The 23,255-nt window shown below is 38.4% G+C and overlaps 2 protein-coding genes across 5 annotated transcripts in view; one reads left to right on the forward strand and one right to left on the reverse strand.

Annotated features, from left to right (window-relative positions):
* DYNLT1 (dynein light chain Tctex-type 1) lies at nt 1-4,789 on the forward strand. Its single transcript, XM_068151125.1, has 5 exons — nt 1-107; nt 2,506-2,547; nt 3,686-3,809; nt 3,996-4,073; nt 4,357-4,789. Exons 1-5 carry the CDS (start codon nt 81-83, stop codon nt 4,425-4,427), a joined length of 342 nt encoding a protein of 113 aa, XP_068007226.1. The 5' UTR covers nt 1-80; the 3' UTR covers nt 4,428-4,789.
* A 1,294-nt stretch (nt 4,790-6,083) lies between these two features.
* The window catches only part of TMEM181 (transmembrane protein 181), a 40,094-nt gene continuing 22,922 nt past the window's right edge, over nt 6,084-23,255 (reverse strand). For 2 of the 4 annotated variants that reach the window (XM_068151086.1, XM_068151105.1), the window contains exons 4-18: nt 22,226-22,319; nt 21,521-21,645; nt 20,273-20,395; nt 18,593-18,673; nt 17,520-17,619; nt 16,665-16,795; nt 15,967-16,058; nt 14,791-14,848; nt 14,037-14,139; nt 13,890-13,941; nt 13,190-13,272; nt 12,057-12,146; nt 10,147-10,213; nt 9,906-9,932; nt 6,084-9,223 (exon numbers count right to left, since the gene is read on the reverse strand). In XM_068151086.1, coding sequence (XP_068007187.1) covers nt 9,145-9,223; nt 9,906-9,932; nt 10,147-10,213; nt 12,057-12,146; nt 13,190-13,272; nt 13,890-13,941; nt 14,037-14,139; nt 14,791-14,848; nt 15,967-16,058; nt 16,665-16,795; nt 17,520-17,619; nt 18,593-18,673; nt 20,273-20,395; nt 21,521-21,645; nt 22,226-22,319 — 1,305 coding nt within the window. In that variant the 3' untranslated portion in view covers nt 6,084-9,144. The remainder of the gene's footprint in view (nt 9,224-9,905; nt 9,933-10,146; nt 10,214-12,056; nt 12,147-13,189; nt 13,273-13,889; nt 13,942-14,036; nt 14,140-14,790; nt 14,849-15,966; nt 16,059-16,664; nt 16,796-17,519; nt 17,620-18,592; nt 18,674-20,272; nt 20,396-21,520; nt 21,646-22,225; nt 22,320-23,255) is intronic. The other 2 variants (XM_068151095.1, XM_068151115.1) reach the window with 1 other exon arrangement.

A 23,255-nucleotide genomic window follows, 5' to 3' on the forward strand; every position in this document is an offset into this window, starting at 1 on the left:
AGTGTGGGCAGCGGTGGGGCGGGGGCCGTGAGGGGCGGTGCCGGGGTGTCGGTTGTGGAGTGAGGGGCTGCACCGGGAAGATGGACGACTTCCAGGCGGGGGAGGAGGTAACGGACTGGGGCGGTGGGGTAGCGCAGCTACGGGACTGCTCCTGGCTTCTTCTTTCGGGAGGCTGCGGGCTGGCGGAGGGTCTTAGGCAATACCTGTTCTCGCACAACCCCACCCCTCGGTCTGCCCCGGCGAGCCTGGAGCCGTTGGTAGTCCCGCCACCCGCCCCTCACCGCCCAGATCCCCTGCCGCTCGCATCCCCTGCCGCTCTCCCGCGGGGTGGCGCCGGGCGTTGGCAGTGTCTGAGCCGCGCGTCCCGGGCAACGGCTGGAGACAGGCCCAGCCTTTGTTCTTGCCGCCCCGCCGTTCGGGGCTGCTGCCTCCCGGGGCAGGCCGGCGTGAACCGACATGGCTGCTGGCCGTGCTGAGTTCGGGTCTTCGCTTGACACCTCTTCCCTGGCGTCGACTCACGCCTGTCTTCCCCGGTAGCTGCCGCTGAAAATTACTTAGAAAATGCTCGAGGAGCATCGTGGCTTCTGACTCCACCACCAGGACCAAGCAGGATGCTTTGGTAGAAGGGTTACTGGTTTACAGCTTTGATCACTGGATAGCTCGCGTGTCGAAGGCGCAGTAATTCGATATCATACCCCATTAACGAAGAGACAAAGTCTGATAAAATCGAGGGTCTTCATCATGCGAAGTGACCGCCCAGCAGGTGGTGGTTTTGCAGATGGGTAGTTTTTCTGACCTGTGACGGTTCGCTGCATTGTTCATGAACAGCTGCACTGTGACCTGGTCAGACAATAGCACAGCAGTGTTGGGCATGAAGGTAGGTCAGGCTTGTGCTATTCTAAAAGCCTTGACCTGATTGCTATTGTTACACGTTTGCAGGTATTTTTTTGAGAAGAAATACTATTAACATACTTGAACATCATTCTTACTGCAATTTAAAAAAAAAACATCTTCAGAATTTCTAAAATATAGTACCAGTTTGCATTTGTTGCCTGGGAGCATCCCTTTTAAACAAGGTATTTGAAACATTGCATCTGCTTTCCTTGTTCCAGAGAGGTAGTGCAGGCAAGTCATAAAACTCTTAACTTTTTTCCCCTTTATTTTTTAATACAATAAGTGTTTCTATAATCTTAGTAAAAGGTGGATTGGTAGTGCTGTATTACTACAGCACAAAGCTGGACATCACAACTTTATGTTGTTCTGTCATGCATCTGAACCCATGTATACTCTCATCCTGAAAAAGGTCAAGAATTAACAGCAGTTCTAGAACAAATTCTCAGATCTATCACTGGCTCTTTCCCACTTGTTTCTATACAAATTTGATACGTGAATACCTTTGAGAACTCAGGTTGGATTCAATTCAATTTACTTTGGTGAGCCATATTAGTGCTCACTTAAAGGCATTTCTGAGTAGAATGCTAGACTTTGTGATGAGAAATCCATATATGGTTTATCATTCTGCCTTACAGCATGCTTCACGTCTGCCAGCATGTCTGGCAAGTCTGTTCTTCACTTAGGCTCTGTAGCAAAGGGTATTTTGATAATTACAACTTTTATTTGATTAAAAACAGTGGCGTGTCTTAAATGTAAGTACCTGTAAAATTCACTACCATGAAAACAGATGAGGTGCATTGCTTGCTGTGCAGGATCCCACCTGTCTGTGCTCCCTGGACATTTGAGTGGCTGTGAGGGGTGCTGGGCAGTTGCCAACGCTGGTGGCAGCTTGTTTTAACCACCTTATGTGGAAAGCAACAGTAGCTGAGGGATTAAAACAGGAAAATGTACTAACCATACAAGTAAGCCAGTAGTAGTTGTAAGATGAGTAAAATGTTGGGGCCTTTTCTGCCCTGATTCCGTAATTGTCATCTCTGCTCCCCAGAGGCTGAGAGAAGACTGAAGGTGGTGGGAATTCCAGCAAGCTAGATTTCCCTTTTGGTTTCCAAGGAACGTTCTTCTTCCTATCTCTGTCTGAGATTGTCAGGACAGCTTTGCCATGAGCTATGATTTGATGTTTTGTGTGCATCAGTGCTCTGGAGATGTCAGCTTCATTTAACCCTAAGCTATGTCTGAACACTGAGGTGTTCTCTGCCACCTCACTGTGTATTGTGGATATCAATGCTCATTGTGAAATAGAAATATGTATGTACAGAAGCGCTGTGTATGTGATTTAAAAAACACCCAAGTTAGAGTTTGAATACTTTGACTCAGCAGGCCAGCCAGTATTAGTTATGTTTTACTTTTTGTTACTTTGCTATGAGTATTAGCTGGACTGGGTTCAGGTAGCTAAGAGTATATATGATCAGTGAAAGGAAGACTTGGAATCTTCTGTCTTTCTAGACATCTGACAAACATAAATTAACCCTCTAGTGCATGCTCTTAAAGCTTGAACTCTGTAAACAGAAGAATGTATCCACTGATTATTTGACATTGTACTTTTTTTTGCAGCCTTCCTTTGTTGTTGATGAAGTCAGTAGCATCATTAAAGAGGTAAACTAACATTTTCATGTCTTGATGTGAAAGCATTAAAGAAAACCTGATAACTGATATGTAACAGCTTCATAGATAGGCTGCTATCAAAGTATAGATAATTGCTGATTTAACCAATGTACATACTTGATGTGGAAATGATACCCAGCTGTAGTTGTGACATGTATTATCAATCCAAAAGGTAATTAAAATAATTTCATATGCATTTGTATAGTATATAGTTGCAGTGTATCCCTGTTAAAATTTCTAGGGAAATGTTTTATGTTAAACCCTATAGAAATAGATTTTGCATTTTAGGTTTATTTATAGGCTGCCTGCATATGCATGTTTCTGTATTCTTTTGAGATGATTCTGTATTCTTTGAAATGATTGAACTGTTCTTGTTGATGTCTAGAGAATTTCCAGAGGGATTTGTTCTTTGTGTCCAGAATTACTCTTATAAACTAGTGCAGTCTTTTTCTTGTTGCAAAACCAGTTTTGGTCAGACTCAGCAAACTGAATAAATTTGCTTTAATATGTGCTCCTGCCTCTTCTGAATCTGAAATAATTTCCTGCTTCTTTTTTTTTGTACAGTTTCTGTGAGGAAAGAAGTGTATCAATGAGAAGCATGCAGATTTAATTTATTTGAGTCTTAAGGGGGGAAACTATCCTTATAAGTAAAATGGATTATTTGGCTGGAAGCTTTGTGTAACCAGCAGCTACACAGATGTTTTGGAGTTTTGTTTCCCAAAAGTGATTTTGCTGAGAATTCTGGAGTTCATTTCCATAGAGGGATGTGTGTGAATTAGCCATTGTTTGGTATATTTTTTTTCAGTCTCTCCAGGACTGTTTAAATGCAAAACACACTTCGTAACTCTGGCTTCAGGACATTGAGACAGGAATTACAGATAATCAGACTATCACAAAATGAAGAGAGGATGGAAACTCTGATAATTTTCTTTATGCCTGGTTCAACCTCTGACCTGCAAGTTTTTTAGTAATTGAAAACACTTCCAACAGTCAGTATGGACAACCAGTATTTAGGATTTTTTTCTGTGGGAATGAGGTCTCATCTGTAGCGTTCCATGTAGGAGTAGGTCAATGGATGCCTTGTAGGTTGACAACAGTGCAGCTTATTTTACATGTTTATCATCAACAGGCCATAGAAAGTGCGATGGGTGGCAATGCCTACCAGCACAGCAAAGTGAACCAGTGGACAACAAGTGTGGTGGAACAAACACTAAGCCAGCTCACAAAGCTGGGGAAACCTTTCAAGTACATTGGTGAGCTCAACTTTCTCTTTTCTGTTAAAGCTGGCATAGTCAAGTGCACTGGTGGGTGAGTGAAGACCTTGCCAAGAACCATGTCTGTAAATTACTCATGTATATATGTATATGTGTTTATGTATGTACTATGCTAACTAAAAATGTTTGTGATAAATTAACAAAAGCTTCTCTACTGGCTAACAGTGACCTGTGTGATTATGCAGAAGAATGGTGCTGGGCTACATACAGCAAGCTCTTGCTTCTGGGACAACTCCAGTGATGGTAAGGAACAAAGCTGTTGGATTTTTTTAACTTGCAACCTTAATGCTAGTCCCCTTAAGGCTAGGCAGTCTACTCTTTTTTTTCACCCCAAGTGCTGTAGTTTTGGAGTAATAGCATACTGTTTGGTATTTATTCAGCTGTGATGATAATAGCTCTGCTATATATGAAATATGTAGCTGGTGTGAAAGCTTGATTCTTAAACTGTTACAAATGTGCATATAAGGGCATATATCTAATCACTGTAACTTTCTTCTGTCTCTGAAACCATTTTTTGTATTTGTAGGAGCCTGCACTGTGAGATGGGAGAATAAGACCATGTACTGTATTGTCAGTGCCTTTGGACTTGCAATTTAATTGCCTTGAAATCATTCATCCTTCTCTTTTCTACTCCAGCAGCTGATTCCATCTCTCTTCAAACTGTGAACACACTGAACAACTTCTGGCTTTAATGTACTTTTAAACTTCTTTTTTTATTATTTTCAAACTTAGAAATGTGAAAATATGCTGTTAACATGGTTTATGGTTGTACTTAGTATTGTATCAGTGTTGCCATACTGTCTTAACACTTCAACAACTTCTCTTCAAGGTGCTAATACTGAGATCTGCTGCAGTGTGAACACTTTCTATAGATTTCTTTTTTTAAAGACCAATACAAACGAGATGCCGACTTTCACACTTTGTACTTTTGGTTAGCATTAAATTATTGAAATTCATAACCATTGGTGTGACTCATTTAAACTTAACTCTTATTTTTTAAATAACAAGTTTCAGTTCTTTTAATTCCCTTCAGGGTACTTGAAGGGTGTTACCAGAACACAAACCACTCCATAATTTTGCTGGTCACTATAACATTGCAAGAAAATCATAGAATCAACAAGGTTGGAAAAGACCTCAAAGATCATCAAGTCCAACCTGTCACCCAACACCTCATGACTAACTAAACCATGGCACCAAGTGCCACATCCAGTCCCCTCTTGAACGCCTTCAGGGATGGTGACTCCACCACCTCACTGGGCAGCACCTTCCAGTGGCCAATTACTTTTTCTGGGAAGAACTTTCTCCTCACCTTGACCCTAAACTTCCCTTGGCACAGCTTGAGACTGTGTCTTCTTGTTCTGGTGCTGGTTGCCTGGGAGAAGAGACAGTTATCACCAAGGTTGGAAGAGACCTCAAAGATCATCAAGTCCAACCTGTCACCATAGACCTCATGACTAAACCATGGCACCAAGTGCCACGTCCAATCTTCTCTTGAACCTCTTCAGGGATGGTGACTCCACCACCTCCCTGGGCAGCACATTCCAATGGCAAACAACTCTCTCAGTGAATGAGATGATGTTTATCAGAAAGTGACTTAGCAGTGTTTTTGGAATGTGTTTAATCTGATTGCCCAGTATTTAAGGCATGGACCGATAGCAGTAATAACTGTCTTCATGAAATAAAAGCAGGTAAGGTTTATTTCACATTCTGGAAGTGTTCAGCAAGCTGTACACAGCTAGTCATTCACTACTACACCCAATTAGGTGTGTTAAGTTGGTCTTGAACTTACCTGCTCCCTTCTACATTGGTTCTGCTGCTAGTGAGTATGATGAGTTCTGCGAGTTGGTGAAACATGGTAATTTCTGAGTGAGTAAGTCTGGCCTTTGAGAGTGGAGCTGCAGGGGAGTAACAAGTAAAGCAAGTTTTCAACATAGGCATGTTTTTTTTCCTTTTTTTTTTTTTTTTTTTTGTCTCCCCCCCTCTTTGTCAGCTAATTAAAGAAAGGGGGAGCATGCTCTGAATTTTGGACTATGTCTGAACTGCTATGCTGCTTCTGTAAGCAGTAGCTGTTACTGATGGTGAAAAAATTACTGGCAAAGCAAGTATGGGAGAGTGGGCCTCCTTCAGGTAGTGGAAGGCCACTATTAGGTCTCCCCACAGCCTCCTCCAGACTGAACCACCTCAGCTCCCTCAGCCTGTTATCATAGCAGAGGTATTCTAGCCCCCTGAAGGAAAATAACCCAGGATACAATATAAAGATATAAAACTTTATTATGAACATATTTAAGAATGATTATGCAAATGAATTCTTAAGAAGCTCAATACCCAACTTTTGAAGTAAAATACTAGTTTTTCCTTCATATAACATAGTAGCTTGAAGTTTTTCGACATAAATGGATAATTTGCTGTCATTAGCACAACTTCTAGATACATAGAATATTTAACACGTTCTCATGCACACTTTCTCAAAGCAGTATTAATTACAGCTTCTCATTAAACAGAGCATTTATCTTACACACACCTTTATACCATTTTGGTATACAATTTTTCCATATTTTCATTTTACATATTTACAGATTTCTGAAAAACTTAAAGTAATGCAAAGTTTATTACTTGTATAAGCAAAAGGAAAGGGGGGGGGAAATTAGGCGATTGCAAATACAAAGTTGTCTTTTGGCTCAGAGAAAGACAACAGATCAAAGTCTTCCCTAGATGGAACCATCCTCCCTTTTTCCTCAGTGCCATGGGTCTGTTGCACTAGCTGCTCCTTAGTGGTGTTAAGCCTTATGCTGCGACTTCTTTGTCAGTCTTGGGTGTTGGAATTGACTGGAAACTTTCCTAACTGTATTTTCATAGTAACTACTACAGAAATTGGGTGCCATGAATAATGCACACTTAGTCATTGATTTCTTAAAAGTCCCTCTTAATCACTGTGTGTGTGGAAGTCTTGCAGTTATTTTATAGATAGCATGTCCCTTAGAGCAGGAATAGTGTATGCTCTGAGGCCTTTTTGTATACTTTCTTCTTTTTATACAGTTCCACCAGTGAGGGAGGTACTTAATTACTTCAGCAGTAATGAGAGGAAGGGCACGCTAGTTTCTTTTCCAGGTATCTTTTGTTTCACCCTTAGGTTACATTACTCAGAGGTGAATTTATGCCACCTACTTTCAAGCAGCTTTCAATCCATATTGTATTCCTGTAAGAACCAGTTTCAGACTGTGATAATAAACATCAATATACTTTGCACACTGGTCAAATCAAACATCTTGTCTCTTCAACACAATTTAGAACTGAATTAAACATTAAGAGGGCCCAGAAGATCTAAATATGTAAGGGTCGTATAAGTAATAGTTCTTGAAGACCTCATTCCTGTACCTACTATTACTTCAATGGAAGTCAAAAGAATTTGTGAGTATGCAAAGGATTCATACCTGGTTCACAAGTCTGACTGCAAATTCAAACAGCTGAAGAGAGTCATCTGGGAAATAGTAAAAATGAGCATGGTCTTTCCACTTTTAGGATAAAAAAACCCCAATCTTCCATATTTGCTAAATAAGTCTAAAAGGAAGCGCTGAAAGTAGAGAAAAAACCCACAACACTAACATGAAATACTTCTTCAATATTTTCTGATATGTTCTTCTAAATCGAAAACAATAAATTAAAGGGGAAAAACCTTCCCTTCTGCCCCAGCAGTTTCCTTGCTTTAGCCATACACTAGTACTTTGGGTTCTAAAAAACAAATGATCCCTGGTACCGCAAGTTTTAAATATCAAATGCTCTCAAAAATGTCACAGGACTTCACAATTTTAGAAAGTGTGCTCTCTCTCATACAGAGTATCTTACCACACTTGTCTTTAGTAGAGCACTGATATAATCTGAACTATGATAGGAAAGATGCAACCACATGAAGCGTTTCCTTTGGTCCTCTCTAAGCAAATCGCTATCCTGGGAAGTCTTCATGATCTTCAGCTGCTACCAAGTTATCACCATGAGAGCAGTCTAGAATAAGGCAGAACAAACCTACTTTTCCCCCGGTACAATTCAGCAATTCTAGCAGGACTTCACTGCACTCTTCTACTTAAACTGCCTTGATAATGAGCACAATTTTCTAGTGTGAGCCAGCACCATTTTCTAATACATTAACAAGACTTTTGAGAGTCTTTTAGAGCAGCAGACCAGAAAAAATTTACAAGAGTAAATCACAGTTACAAATACATGAATAAACCCCAAAACTTTCAGACAGGTCAAGTACATGAAAACAAAACTATTGGAAAGAAACGGCATCCACTTAAATAACAGAACAATAATGTAAGAGAAAACCAACTTTTAAGTAAAGCAGCAGCAGCATTGTACTAGGAATATTTAATTCCCATATAAAATCTGCTCCAGCACAGACTGGGATACAGATCATAAAAAAATGTGCCAGAAAAAGTTTCAATCAGTACAGGTGATGACTGTGGTATGAAAGCTGAACTGTGGACAGAACATGCTCAAAAGCTAACTCTCACGCGTGTTCAATACGTGAGCAACCACAATTGTTCCTAGGGTGTCAACTATTAATACAACTTAAGGAAAAATTCTGATGTGGAAAAAGCCTCTGGAAATTAAATGTTGGGAAATTTGCAGTAGTAATTCGCTAAGAAACTTTCATACTGTAGTCTCTGTAACAATCTCCTCCAGCATATGAAAAAAAACCAAACCAAAAACAACACAGAAAGAAGAGTACTGGCTTCCTTCTGAGATTTGTTGCTGCCTAAATATTTCCATTTCAAAGGGCTGTTAAAATAACAAAACCAAGCCCCAAACCCTCCCCTTGTGGCAGCAAAGCATGTTATTAAACACATTATACAAGTAAGGTTGCACCGAGGTGATTTTGTTGCACTTGATTTTAAAAAATGGCTTTAAGTCTATAGGACTTCTTCAAAGGAAGAATGGAAGTCTGTGTTTTCTTGCATTAAAGGAAAAAAAATAAAGAGGAAAAACCCCTAATACACTTCATTCCCTGCCAATTTTAAAACTGGTAAATAATCAGTGACACTTCTGGATGAAAACAGACTTACAAGATTTTAGTCCACGAGCATCCTGCTATCAAGCATTTTACAAGATGCATAAAACATTATGATTCTTAAGTTTTCACCATAATCTTTTCAAGCATTTCAGTTTTAACTTTGTAAACAGAAATAGAAGCAAGATGTCCTTCCTGGGAGTTGGTGTTCAGATGACAGCAGACTGTAAGGAAGCCAAGGAAGTTGTCCATCTAGGAAATCTTCAAAATTGGTTTAATTCCAGCTGAACAAGTCTGTCTGCATCAGTATCAATCACTGTCTGATTCCTCTTTATACTTGGCTCTAATAGCTTGGCCATTCTGAAGTGGCATTTCCTCATAGTCACTCCTGTGAAACATAATTGTTAAAATTTCTGAACATGGTGTTCAAATAGGAAGTCCAACAAATATACAGGAAAGTTCTAAACTACATTGAGGCATCAGACTGTTATTTGGGCAATACACTGGTACTTGTTTTTATTGCTTGTTGAGATAGGAACTATATGTATGATCTCTCTCCAGAGGATGATCCATAATAGAAGTTATTCCAGTAACAACAAGCCACTTCTCACAAGGACTTGTATAGAAGCAAGTTGGTACTACCACTACTCATCTAACTAAACAAAAGCAAGCTATCTCAGCCTAGCACAAACTTATCCAGGTTACTGTTGCATTAACCCCACTCTCACTGTTCCAGACACTCCAGTGTCTTTGGTATGAGATGAAAACATCAGGGGCAGATAATGAGTTTGTTCAGTGTCCAGCACACAGACACCTGATCAAGATGCATTTTAACTCCTACTATAATTCTCATATTACATGAACTCACACAAGTCCAGGGAGCTATGCTAGATTTGATTGTTCTTATTTCAGAACACTTAAGAACTGCTCTCCTTCCCTGAAACATTTACATATGAGCTGCCTCTTTGCTAACTTCACCCAGTTCCTGCAATCCTTCCTGAAGTCCTTTCCTTTCATAGCTCTTGCTGCCTTCACTCCATGACCTTCCCAGCATCCTAATATTTTCTTACCTGTTTGTATCAGTGCCATGGCAATCCCTTTTAGAAACCAAAAGAAAAAAAAAAGAAAGAAACCCAAAATAACATGCATTCTCATTGCATCATTGCATTTCTGCTTCAGAATAAGGCTGTATTTCTGCTCCTTAGGCAGAATAATAATGTACAAATCCTTCACTTATTTAGTGAATATGGAAAAGAACATTACAAAAAATAACACCAAAGGTAACTCTTCATAAGCATTGTATAGTCTTACCCATAAATCACATCATCATCTGAATCATTCAGCATAGAAAAAGCAGGATTGTCTTTCAACTGTGATTCTGGAAAATACAATTGAGAGTTAATTTAGCACATTAAATAAAGAATCATAGAATCATTTTGGTTGGAAAAGAGCTTTAAGATCATCAAGTTGAGTCCCATGATTATCTACCTACTAAGTGTGGTGCTAAACGATGTCCCTTAGCACCACATCTATGCATCTTTTAAACACCTCCAGGGAAGGGGATTCAATCACCTCCCTGGGAAGCCTATTCTGGTGTTCGAGAACCCTTTCACTGAAGAAGTTTCCTCTAATGTCTAATCTAAACCACTCCTGGTGCAATTTGAGGCCATTTCCTCTTGACTTACTACTTGTTATTAGGGAGAGGAGACTGACACCCATCTCACTACAATATCTGTTCAGGTAGTTGTAGAGAACAGTAAGGTCACTCCTTAGCTTCTAAACTAAACAGCCCCTGTTCCCTCACCAGCTTCCTTGCTCTTTTCTGAACCTGCTCCAGCATCTCAATGTCCTTCTTGTAGTGAGAGGCCCAAAACTGAAAACACTCAAGGTGTGGCCTCACACACACCACTGGTCCTGCTTATAACATTATTCTCAGTAGTCTGCACATAAGAGTAATTCAATCAAGTCTTGTTATTCTTAATCATTCAGAATGTATGTTCACGTCTTTAAAAACCACAGACTTCTTTAACTTCTTGGTTGTTTATAAGGTACAAATATAGTAGACCAAAGTTGTAAACCCTTCTATGCAAGTCAATGATTAGCCAGCTATTTTTCATCGTTGTTAACAGAGGAAGGAAGGGTGAAAGGAAATGCATACTTTCCATTGGCAACATGACCGTTTCCTCTACCTTCACTTCTTGTGTAATCTGCACTTCTTTGCCTGCAGTTCATATTTATATGCAAGTAAAATGCACTCCAGCAATTTGCCATAAAATCTTTTTTTCCTGGCAGCTTTTTATTTTCTGCCTTCTTGCAACTCAAAAGCAAGTTTTTAGCTTGAGCCTCATTTGGCCATTTCTCGTCTTTCTTAATGGAAACCCAGCAATATTCTGTAATAGTTACATCCAAATAAATTCTAAGAAGATTACAGAAAGGATCAGCTCTACCATTTACTGCCTTCCTCCTGCATACTCCAGCATATGACTGGACAGAGTGCTAGATAATCTCAGCTACATTCCCTTTCCCATGAAAAGTTGGACCAGATGCTCTTTCCCAGTTCTTTCCAACCTGAGCTATTCTTTGGCTCAATATTTTAAACTCTGTTAACAGTTAAAGCTGAGAACACACTCAGTGTAAGTACTTATTTTACAGATCTTTATCTATTAAAGCAGGATAATGTTTTATAATCATTACGTGAGTCAGACTGCATCTTCTACATAGGGATGAAAAAAAGGTGCCACCAATTGCCTTTATTTCCCTTTATACAGGCCCTGTGCAATCCTCTCCCCAAAGCAAGCTCCCAAAAATTCCTCCCATGTTAGAGATCAGCTCCACTTCTACTTTTCTAACAACGTGTTATGTATTTCAGAGTCCACTTTGCCAGAACACCAATACATTAATCTTTGTTAGAACAAAGTACAAATGAAGTATTGTTGCTCCTTAAGGATTATGAGTCAGTAAAGTTAGTGCATGATATGCAAACATTACTTTATCAGCATGATCCAAGTGCACAGGAATTCAAGTCTAGCCAATCAGTTGTATATATTTCATACATCAGTTCCCATTTCCCATACTAATTTGCTCAGTGGACCTTCTTCTTATATTAACTGAAAGCCAACTGTAACAGTAACGAGACAGCCAAAATGTCAAGAGATTAGACAGTATCTGTTAATAAGCCAGCTCTTGTCGTTTAAGTTTGACAGAAAATTGCTTACACTTACCATATAGTGCATTCTTTGAGGGGGAGTACACAAAGGCTAACGTGTAGAGATAAAAGTTCAATAAACCATAAAATGATAAGAATTCTGCTGGTAGTAAGTGTCAAGGATATTGCTCAGTGAAATTACTTACATATTAACTTTGGAAACAAGACCCAACACATACACAAGCTGTTTTGATGAAAGCAACATTTAACTTACTGATGTTTGAGAGCACAAACACCTAAACAAAACTGCATGTTTCAAATTCAAAGACAATTAATGTACTTAAGCTATTTCAAGGTAAAGCTCCCACTGGAGACAAAGCTTTAACCCAGGTAATGTTTGCTGAGATAAGGTCTACTTTTGAGTGGCGGAGTAAATTGAATAGCTCTGCCTGCAGTTCTAAAAGAAAGCTGAGTAAGGAGGGTGTTCAGGTATTGGGGCTTTGTTTGTTTGGGAGGGTTGTTTGTTTTGTTGTTCTGATTCTTTTCAAAAAAGTTCTTCCTTGGCACTGCAATTGAGAAGGAAGGAGAAAGGACTGCCTGTAGATAGAAATCTGAATGCAATCATTTGGGGTCAGTCACACAGGCACTTTCAGAAAGTAGAATCAACCAGGATCTTATATATAGTTCAGGTCGAGCAATACAGTTTGTAATCCTGGTTGACAACAAACATAAGAAATAGTCTCTCTCAAGTCACTTAAATTCTCTGCTACAACCTCTTTCACATGTAGTCTTGGGTCAATACAAAAACATATTTTGAGTGGTTTCTAAACTATTAATTTCTCAAATATTTTGGTACACCCCACGCTGATAGGTAAGCAACAAACTGACTTCATGCAGCAAATACAGCCAAATTTGTCACAACAGTTTGTTAAATTTACTTGAATGCTTGCCTATCTACACCTTCCCTCTTTCTGAAGAGTATAAATGCAGATGTGGTTTATGTGATGTAAACAAATTACACTGGAACCATCTCAGTTCAGAATTTTTACAAAGAGCCGTTACAAAATGCTGACATGAAACCTCAAAGTGGACAGAACTTCAAAAGCCCACCTAGAAGTCAAAGGTCTCAATTCCTAGGTACATCTCTTTTGAATACCTTCTGCATGAAAACAACATTCCTATGTGAGCAGTATCACAACACAAGGATATAATTCTGATAATGAGTTGACAGCTCAGCAACAAAGTTGTCCTGTAGAACTTGTGCTCCGAAGCGCAGGTAGAGTATAACAATGCTGTGGAGACAAGTTAAAGCTTACAGGTATATTGTGTCTTTAAACCACAAAATTAAAATGGTAGCTTGATAGAAAAGTATAGGAGAAAAATAACTATGGCAACATGCTGACCCTGTATTTTCAAACACATTTGCTTTCATAATTAAAAAATGGTTATGTTGTGATTAAAAGTCAGCAGTCAGTAGGGTAATGCAGAAATAACCCCACATACAATCTATTTCCCTCAAATCTCATCCACTACAGACAATCCAAAAGTCACAGCAACTTGAAATAACTCCATGGAGTGGGGGAGACAAGTATTAACAATAATCTATGAAACTAAGTCTAAACTTCTGCTTTGACTAAGTGAAGCTTACAAAGCTCCAAAAGAGAGGAATGGTGCACTGCAGACCACTCAGCAGTACAGTCTCTCTAAAGTGAACCTCTAAACCTTCCAGTGTGTTGCTGTGGTAAGAGAAATAATATAAGATTAGCTTTAAAAGCCTCAAGAAGGACTGAAAATTTAAGAAATGCTTGCCACAACAATCATATCAAAAGACATTTCTCAGTTTTATCAACAATTTTATTCTCAACAAAATGCATTCAAAGGTTATAAAAGTTACATTGAAAAGCCTTACCTAATGACAAGCACTACGAAGGTTAACGCAGTTAAGAATTTTAACCTGAGATCTGAAAAAGATTGAGAAAAGTTGTTATCAGTGAATTTACACCTACATCTAGGAGAAGCAAGCCTGTTTGGGGAAGAATCAAAAAATACTCCTTACCAACATAAGGCATGTTACGAAGTTCTGAGCATGCCCTCACTATCAGGAACAAAAGGTAGAGAATGTATGTGGTTGCCACCACAAGGAAGAAGATTTTCATTCCCTGTAAGAAGAGTGTGAGGTTTTGGTTTTTTAAAGAAATAATTATTCCCCAAAGCACTTCACAGAGCAGTCCATTTATTCAGGGAAAGTAGGCTCAGGAAAGAAAGTACAAGATGAGGTTGGCTATACATCAAGGTAGGTTTTTTTGGAATATAAAGAAAGAATGTTTAATAGAAGTTATGATTTTGTTCACTGAGTTCACAGAGAGCTGAATATCAATGATTTTCTAAAAACACACCCCCTAAGAATAACACAAGGATCTGTATAAATCATATTCTCCTTCACAACAAGGAAGTCTGAAATATGCTAGAGCAGAGGATCTTGGAAGGAGTAAAGATGTACAAAACTGACTTAGTAAGGGGCTTTAACATTTTTCTTCCAATCCCAACAGTTATGAGTCCATAACTAAACTTGTGCTGTTGAGTCTTCATATTTTGCAAGACTATTTACTCTTCTCATTGAGATGGAGCTCAACCTGGCCTATGCATGATCTAAAGCAAAATTAGAGGTACTCTAGTCAGAATATGACCATCTGATCAGCATTTCCTATTTTCTAAACTCTTGTAGAATGAATGAAGTATGAATCCCACCCTCCTTGGTATTGCCTAACTCCACCTGATAATTTAATAGCAAGTAAACATTTCTGACTTACCTGGAAATTACCTGTGTCAACCCTGTATTGATATGTAGGATCATGTACTTCATTAACACTAGAAAAGATTCAAAATGACAAAGTGATACTTACACCATTATGAAAGACAAGGTCAAAAAGCCATACTGACCAAGAAACCCACTAACAAACAAAAGGTTTAAAGTGACTATGCAGAGTTTATAACTACAGATTTTGGCTGTATAAATTGGTGCAATGCCACTGATTCCACAACAATTTAGAATCATAGAATCAGTCAGGGTTGGAAAGGACCACAAGGATCATCTAGTTCCAACCCCCCTGCCATGGGCAGGGACACCCCACACTAGATCAGGCTGGCCAGAGCCTCATCCAGCCTGGGATGGGGCCTCAACCACCTCCCTGGACAACCCATTCCAGGGTTCTCCTTCCCCAAACCAATTTTGATGGAATGTGAAGGATGTCAGTTGTAAGCATGTCTTATCTCCCCACTTTTTAGAAAAGGTATAATCTTGTCAGTTCCTAAAAGCCTTAAGGATAAGAATTATATTTAAGAAATTACTGAGGTGTAAGCCCTCCCCTCATAACAATTCTGCTGATGGACATTAGCATGAGCATTTCCTGCAACTGCACTGCTTTCTGCAGTATGGCAAAGGTTAGAAGTTATCTTACTTCTGAGAAGTAAATTAAGAGACAAATACTTGAAACTCAAATGGATTAGAAACTACAAATGTACCAAAATTAAGAAAGTTTTCTGGGTGACATCTTTGTTAATACAACAAAATGGAAAAAAAAGGGAATACTAAACTGAGCAAAAGAATAGTTTTGAGGAGAGACAGCATAGCTTTATTGTTAGTGTCAATACCAATTGTGCAGGTTTAATAGTTGTCTGGTCAAACTGTGTAAGAGTTAACCACAGAGAAAACTTGCTTCAACTACTAAAACCTAGGGAGCCATAACATTGACAAAGCAGTGATTTCTAGATCTCACTCTGATTCATGAAATTACGAACTACTTGATCCATGGGGAATTCTGTTTTCAAATCAGTCACAATATTGCAAAACAGAAAGATGTATAAATCTGAATTCTATTCCTATATCACAATCAGAGCATTAAGAAACAGATACCACTAATTATAATCAATTTTCTCACTCTTGATCTCTCAGCTGTTATATTTGCATTAAATTTTAAACTACTTACGTTTGCCATATTCCCAGCGTAACAGAGGCCAGCCACAGCAATCCGACAATAAAGAATTTGGGCAGGTAAAAAGTTAAGCACTTCCTTTCCCCCTGTTGATACATAACAGTGTGGTGAAGGAGTGAACCCACATTGCAGGTTTCATTAATTCTTGACAGAATAAAATAATCATAATCTTTGTTTCATTCAGCATGAACTAGATTAGGAAACTCACCGGTATTATTATCAGCACAAGTGATTAGAGAAGACACAAAATTGTATCATCATTTGTGTTAATAAGATGCAGCAGATTCAGAGCATTCTGTTTATAGGGTCCCATATATTTTACTGATACTGCAAATATAAGAACACACTCCAGAATTCATATTTATCTTATGGAGTATTTTCAAGTTGTTTAAAAAATGATCAACCACCATGGACAGCCATAAAACCCTTCATGCAAGAAGCATAACAGCATGATAATTCTGAAGACACTCTTGCAATACAGTGGATTGTCTCATCTGTCTCATTCAGGCATGGCAGCTTCAAGACAATCCACCAGAAAACATTTTAACTCACTTCATGTGTCACATGGCATTTTAAGAATAAAATGAATGTCCCTTTTAAAAACATGTGAGTTAATTTTTGTCACCTTTTGAGAGAACTGAGAAAACAAGTACTGTCTTTTCAGTGAGTAGCAGAAAACATTGCACCCTCACCTGCACTCTTATACCATGGTAGACGCAAAGCCAGAACAACAACAATGCACACAGAAACAGTGACTGGAATAGATCATCCAGCATTCCAGGAAACCAGCTGTTCACCAGAAAAGAAAGGGGGAAAAATGGATCTGTAACAAAATAAGAAAAAACCCAGTTACACAGAGGGGAAAGCAGAGTCTTTTCCTTTATGAAAAGGAAGGCAGAATGCATCTTCAGAGGAACACCCCCCCCAAGACTTTTCAAATTACACCAATAAATTAAACTGAAGTTTGCTGTATCTTAAAGTAATTCACAAAGAAAATGATACCTCCAGCAGCACTCTGTGCTGTAGAAATAATCTGAAATGGTTGACAACACTTCTAGATTGTATGTTTCATTACTTCATACTAAACCACTGTTCTTGGTGATGACCTAAAATACTATCATGAAAGGACTGAAGGGCAAAAATTCTTTTGAAACTGCTAGGGAGTGCTAGAATTTGATGCAGTTTACTGGACTAAAAGTAGCCTCCATTTTTAACTAAAGCACAAGTCTCTGAAAAATGAAGATGATTCAGCAAACAAACACAGAAACTGCATTCACATGTTGCTGTTTGAAAGGTTCAGTGTAACTGCAGCCACCTATTCCAACCAGAACTTTAAACAACAGCACTGACATTCACACGACTGAGAGGAATGATATCCACCTATTCATTATGCCCTTGGATTTGATACACTTAAAAGGATTATTTAGTTCTTTTTACTTTTCCAAAGCCTTGTAACAGCTGCTGGAAATGCAGACCAAACTCCTTTTTACCCTTTTTTTGTTAAAAAAAAAAAAAAAGGTTTTCTAAACATTCCAGAATACAAGTACCATTGTAAAGTAGCAGGAGGGGAAGGAGAATGGACATCCATTTCTGTTCAATGCCCCAGTCTCTCATGGAGAATTTCCGCAGGGAATGTGCAAACAGACACTGCAAAACAACAACAAAAAATTCTAATGGAGGAATAGTCTTAAAGGTTTTACCACAGTTAAGAGATAGCACAGCACTTTGCAAATGCTGTGGTGTTTCAGGAGTTCTTTGCCACTGAGAACACTGTAAAATAGCCACATCTCCCAGCTTTTACTTCTGCTTCACGTTTGCTGGCTTATCCCAATACAAATTACTTGATTTCTCAAGCAAACTGAGAAGGAAACCAGGTAGTACTGTGCAAATTAACAATGTATGAAGAGCTGTTGCCTATTTACTGGTCACACACTACTAACAACTTCTACTTAAACTCACTTTAAAAAAAAACCACAGATTCCACATCACATTCACAGTTGCTGAGTGACATCATCTATGTGAGGAAAATGCTATGCAAGTGTTCAGTACTTTAGTTTCCTTACTCTGAAAATTTTGCTTTCTACATTTTATGTTGGCCTTTTTTTTCCCCAACACTTCCTTTCCAGAAGCCAAACCAGGTTGGAGGAGAGAGTAGCACGATTTAGGTTGTAAGGGACCTCTACAGGTCATCTGGCCCATCCTTACACAACAGGCAGTGATGACTTCAAAGTTAGATTATGTTTATGTTCAACTGACTTCTGCCCATTTTCAGAGACAGAATGCCCACATTCTGGGTGTTCTGTTCCCATGCCTGAGCCCGACTGTGATGCAAAAGTACTTTTTTTCTAGCATCTAATCACAATTTCCTTTGTTTAAGCAAAGTTCTTTTTGTTCAGTTCAAAGTCAGTTTTAGAAAGACAAGATTTCCCACATCCTCTTTGCTTAATGTCCCTTCAATACCACTTGTAAAAATATGAAAGCAGCAACTACAAAAGTATTTTCAAAGCATTTTTTAGGCTCTTTCAGTGATATGTCACCTTTGCTGCCTGAGGTTAAGTTCCTAAACACAGCACTACATAGGAATCTTATCAGCTCCAGAAAACATGAAACAAACTCTTACCGTGACCATAAAAGTAAGCACTACAAAGACGAATCGGAACCATATTTCCACTTGTGAAAAAGTTGGATTGTATGTCTTCCACTAAGAAAACAGAAGAAAACCAGCCCGGTGAACATCAACAATTAGCACTTTCTGCACATACTGAAAAGTTCCCTGGCTTTTCAGAATGTAAAGGTATGACCAAATTTCACCAGGTTGCCATGGAAAGACAAAGACAAATCCATACTCACAGTATCACAGTATAACTAAGGTTGGAAGAGACCTCAAGGATCATCGAGTCCAACCTGTCACCACAGACCCCATGACTAGACCATGGCACCAAGTGCCACGTCCAATCCCCTCTTGAACACCTCCAGGGACGGTGACTCCACCACCTCCCTGGGCAGCACATTCCAATGACGAACGACTTGCTCGGTGAAGAACTTAATCCTCACCTCGAGTCTAAACCTCCCCTGGCGCAGCATGAGACTGTGTCCCCTACTCATAGGACTATCTAATGAAAAGTAACCAAAGCAGCCTAATATTCCTGCTTCTCTTTTACCCTGGCCACTTCAGTAACGTACCCATTGGCTGTCATATGTTAAAGCACTTCTCAGGACAAAAATATAACATTTAAACCAAGATCACCATAAACCCTCGTAATAATAAATAAATTGACAATTTTAGTTGCTGCAGGAAAGCAGGGCTTTGGGTTTAGGTATTCTGGTTTTGTGCCTCAAAGGAAGCCTGCAAAGCAAGATAATAAAATGTACAACCAGGAGTGCTCAAACACTTTGTCCTGTTTGAAATCTGAAACTAAGCAAAGGGGTTTTAAGTTTTTTTGGGGATTCTTCCCCTTAAAGCTTATTTTTAATGGTGTGCTTTATGCACTAAAATATTACAAATATTAATATTCAGGAAGTTACTTTATAAAATTTACTTCTGCTTTACAGTAAAGCTGTGCTTGCTATCTGCTCTGACAATCAAAATGTTGTAGTCAGACAGACTATTCCATAGTAATCTGTATTATACATTTGGCTTAGTTCCATTTTCTCCCAATGTAAATGTTTCTAAATTTCTTCCTGGAGCCAATCAGCACACACTGATAATGTGTTTTATAAGCAAGCTTTAGCACTATGAGCTGGTTATTTCGCTACAGATTATTCTAGTGAACTTTTTTTTTTAGCCTGCTCATTTTAGCTGAATAAACACTTTTCATCATAAGCACTGTAACCAAAAAAAAAAATAAAACTGAGTTTGTTTCATCTTTCTAGCCCACTCTCCTGTGAAGTCTGGAAAAATCTTGCTAATTCAGCTACACCTCCTGGAAAGACTGGAAAAGATACCGTATTTTAGAGTGGCAACATCTCTATAAGCAAATGCAGAAAACTGGATGTTCCAGTCTACCTTGTCTACTGTTAAAAATATCTCCCAGGAATGAGACTAAATTTATCTGTTCCAAAAAAAAACAGCATTAGCAGCACTGAAAGAACAATCTTTCTTTATAGAGTTATAAAACTGGTCTAGACACTTATTAACAGCAAATGTCATAATAGTGCTCCCATTAGTACGGACAGAAAAGTTAATTAAGATGCATCTTTATGGTTATATTAAGAAATGAGATAATTACAGTTAAAGCAGACTTCTACAGCATCAGTAATTAAAGAGAATTATTTTGCTAGTATAAAACTTCTTACTTACTGTGAAAGTAACATTCTTGATATCGTACGAGTACGTAAACTTTAGGTCTTCAAAGCTAACAAATACATTGTACTGAGTGTAGTTCAGGTAGCCAAGGTGAACAACAATGATTTCACTGCATTTCTGTGAATACAAACATTGAAAGAATTGTATATGAAAGCCTTCAATTTATCCCAAAATGTAACTGTTGGTATATGTTGAAGAATGTGTTTCTAAATGGTCAGAAATTGATTATCATAGAATCACAGAATTGTTTAGGTTGGAAAAGATCTTTAAGAACATCAAGTTTGACCTTTAACCAAGTACTGCCAAGTCCAATCTTGATCAAAACACTGAAGTAAGACCCACAGATAAAGAATTTCTTGAAAGATAGCAGGCAAAACAGAAAAAACTGATAAACTCAGCTAGCAGAATCAAAAGTTGAACCGATAAACAAGGCTAGCTTTTCCTTTAAGCTGGTGAAAGCAACTGCCTGCAGCACTACAAAGGATCCAAATAATTGTCAGTGAAGCACCAGGGTAATGAGACTGTCAGCAACTGCCCTAACTCCTTTCTGAAAGTTAACAAGAGGAAAGAGAAAGCCCAAGCATGTTGCTCTTTTGGCAGTGTGTAATTAAATCTAATGGTATCTAATTTCTGCATATATTAATGTATGTGTACAAATATATACAAAAAAGAAAACATTTGATTTGCTCTATATACTTATTGCAAAACCCCTTTATCTATGCCCTTCCTAATGGACTTGCACCTGGAGAAGCTGGTTTGGATGTCTCTAACCTTAAAAATGTCAGTTAAAATTGTACTAGAAACTCAAAACTTTTAAAACTCTTTCACAGGTGGCAAGATATTTTGCTTTTTCAGAATACAAGATACCAGCTGACTTCAAACAGACTCACTGCTAAGTGTTAGAGGAAAGTGTTTTCATCTTTGGAACCCTATATCTAACATTTCAATACAATATTCCTTTCTGCTAATGTGTTTAGGTGACTAAGCAGGACACACTGCTTTGCTGACAAAAGAGCTAGCAGAGTCTCTAAGGGGGAATAGACACAAGTCACAAAAGTAAAGAGAAAAATAGGTAGGTAGCATTACTGGCTAAGCTGCAATTAGAAATAAAACTATACTCCAGAGTGTTTCCTGAGACATGATTAAAACTTGTATTCTTCTCATTTGCAGTGTAATGTAACATGCATGTAGACAGATTTAAAGACAAGATACTGCATCAGTCTTGTTTAAACAGATACTTACTTGCGTACAACTAAGTAACCTCGTCCGATTGTGAACTTGATTATTGACGTATGGTGTGCTTCCATCCTTCACCACCCCCAGCACTTTGACTGTCATAGTAACATTCTTTTTGAAGGAAACTGTAACTAAAAGAGAAAACATTTAACTATAGCATATGCAGGAATGAAGTCTCCAACAGAGTCCCAAACATAAAATACATACAATATCCAGAAGTTCCTCAAAGTTATTCAGTTATACTTTACTAGAGAAGGGGTCCAGTATATTAATCAAAAAGCCACAAGACTTTTTAATTATATAATTATGTAATATGTCACAAATGCCCTGTATTGAATCTTGACAGATTAACAATTACCAGTGCAGCATTTCTCACACATTTACAGGGAAGTTTTATTGAACAATTAATATAATTACAATCCACACATCTAAGTCCTCCCAAAATCCAGGAAGAGAGACATAGATTCTCTAAATATTGCTGCCTTCACAGACACAACAAGCAACTTATCCCATACGCCTGTTGTTTCTATTTCTCAATATCACTACTGTCCATGTCTTTACTAGGGGCAGGGAGTGGAGGATGAGAAAACATATCAGATGTAAATACTACCAACTCTAGCCAGAAAGCAACAGAGCCACGTATGTGACAGATGAAAGACACAATGTGCACGTTGCTATACCAGTTTCACAAGAATTAGGTAAGATACTCACCACTATCACGCTGCTCCAACTCAAGTATGCAGGTCAGCCACAGCTGCTGATTGTAAGTAGACAATGGTGGTGAACTTAAATTAAACGGCTTCAGCTGTAAAAACAACCCACAAGATCACTACCAACCATTATTCAGTTACATGATAGACCTGCAGTTACAATGATGAAAGTCTTGTGATAACATTCTTGGAATAGATTTAGTATGTTCTACTTTGTGGAGAGCATGATAAGCAGCTCAAATATAAATCTCCCAGAGAAGAAGCATGTATTTTGGACAGCAGTAAGGAAAAGTACAATTATTTAAAGCAAATAAACGCAGCAACTATAAAACTGATCTGAAAAACAAAATCCCGAGACCTATCCTGAAAAGATTTCTAGCACTTTGCACACTTTGACCTCATGAAAACAACAACTATTTCCCACAGGGTTTTCTAAAAATCCCACATTCATTTCAAAAGTGTGGAAGAGAAAACCTACAAGCAGGAAAGACTTCTCTTATTTGATACAAAAATATGCTTTGGGAAAAAAAACAACACACCAAACCCACCATAATAACAGTACCAATTCAAATATATATAGGTGACAAACAGACCAGAAAAAGAGAAGCTTCAGTGTAAAGAAAATATACTTAAAAAAACAACAACCCCCCCAAACTAACAGAACCTTTTTAGCACATTCACAAAAATTACATTAAATATTAAGCTGACAGCAAAGAGCTAGACAGCAATAACTGAAAACCAAAATATGAAAGGTCTCAAGATGAATGTGAAGGTTCATTTTAGGAAGCCAGGTTCCATGTCTTGGTCATGTGAGAGTGAACAATCACAAACAAAAAGGAAATATTCCTTCCCAGCTGATAGATGAGAAGATCACAAGAAGGGTAGCTTTAGTTGCAACCAAGAGCATTGTTTTTCAGTTTATGTCCTCAGTTCTGTGTCTGGATCCCCTACAAGAATCTCCAACGTGAATTCACCAGGAAATCCCTCAACATTCAAGTATTACTTTATCAGAAATTACTCTTCAGAACGGT

This window comes from Melanerpes formicivorus, unplaced genomic scaffold (assembly GCF_026170545.1).
Source record: "Melanerpes formicivorus ecotype bairdi unplaced genomic scaffold, bMelFor1.0.p_v2 SCAF_2, whole genome shotgun sequence".
Lineage (NCBI taxonomy): Eukaryota > Metazoa > Chordata > Aves > Piciformes > Picidae > Melanerpes > Melanerpes formicivorus.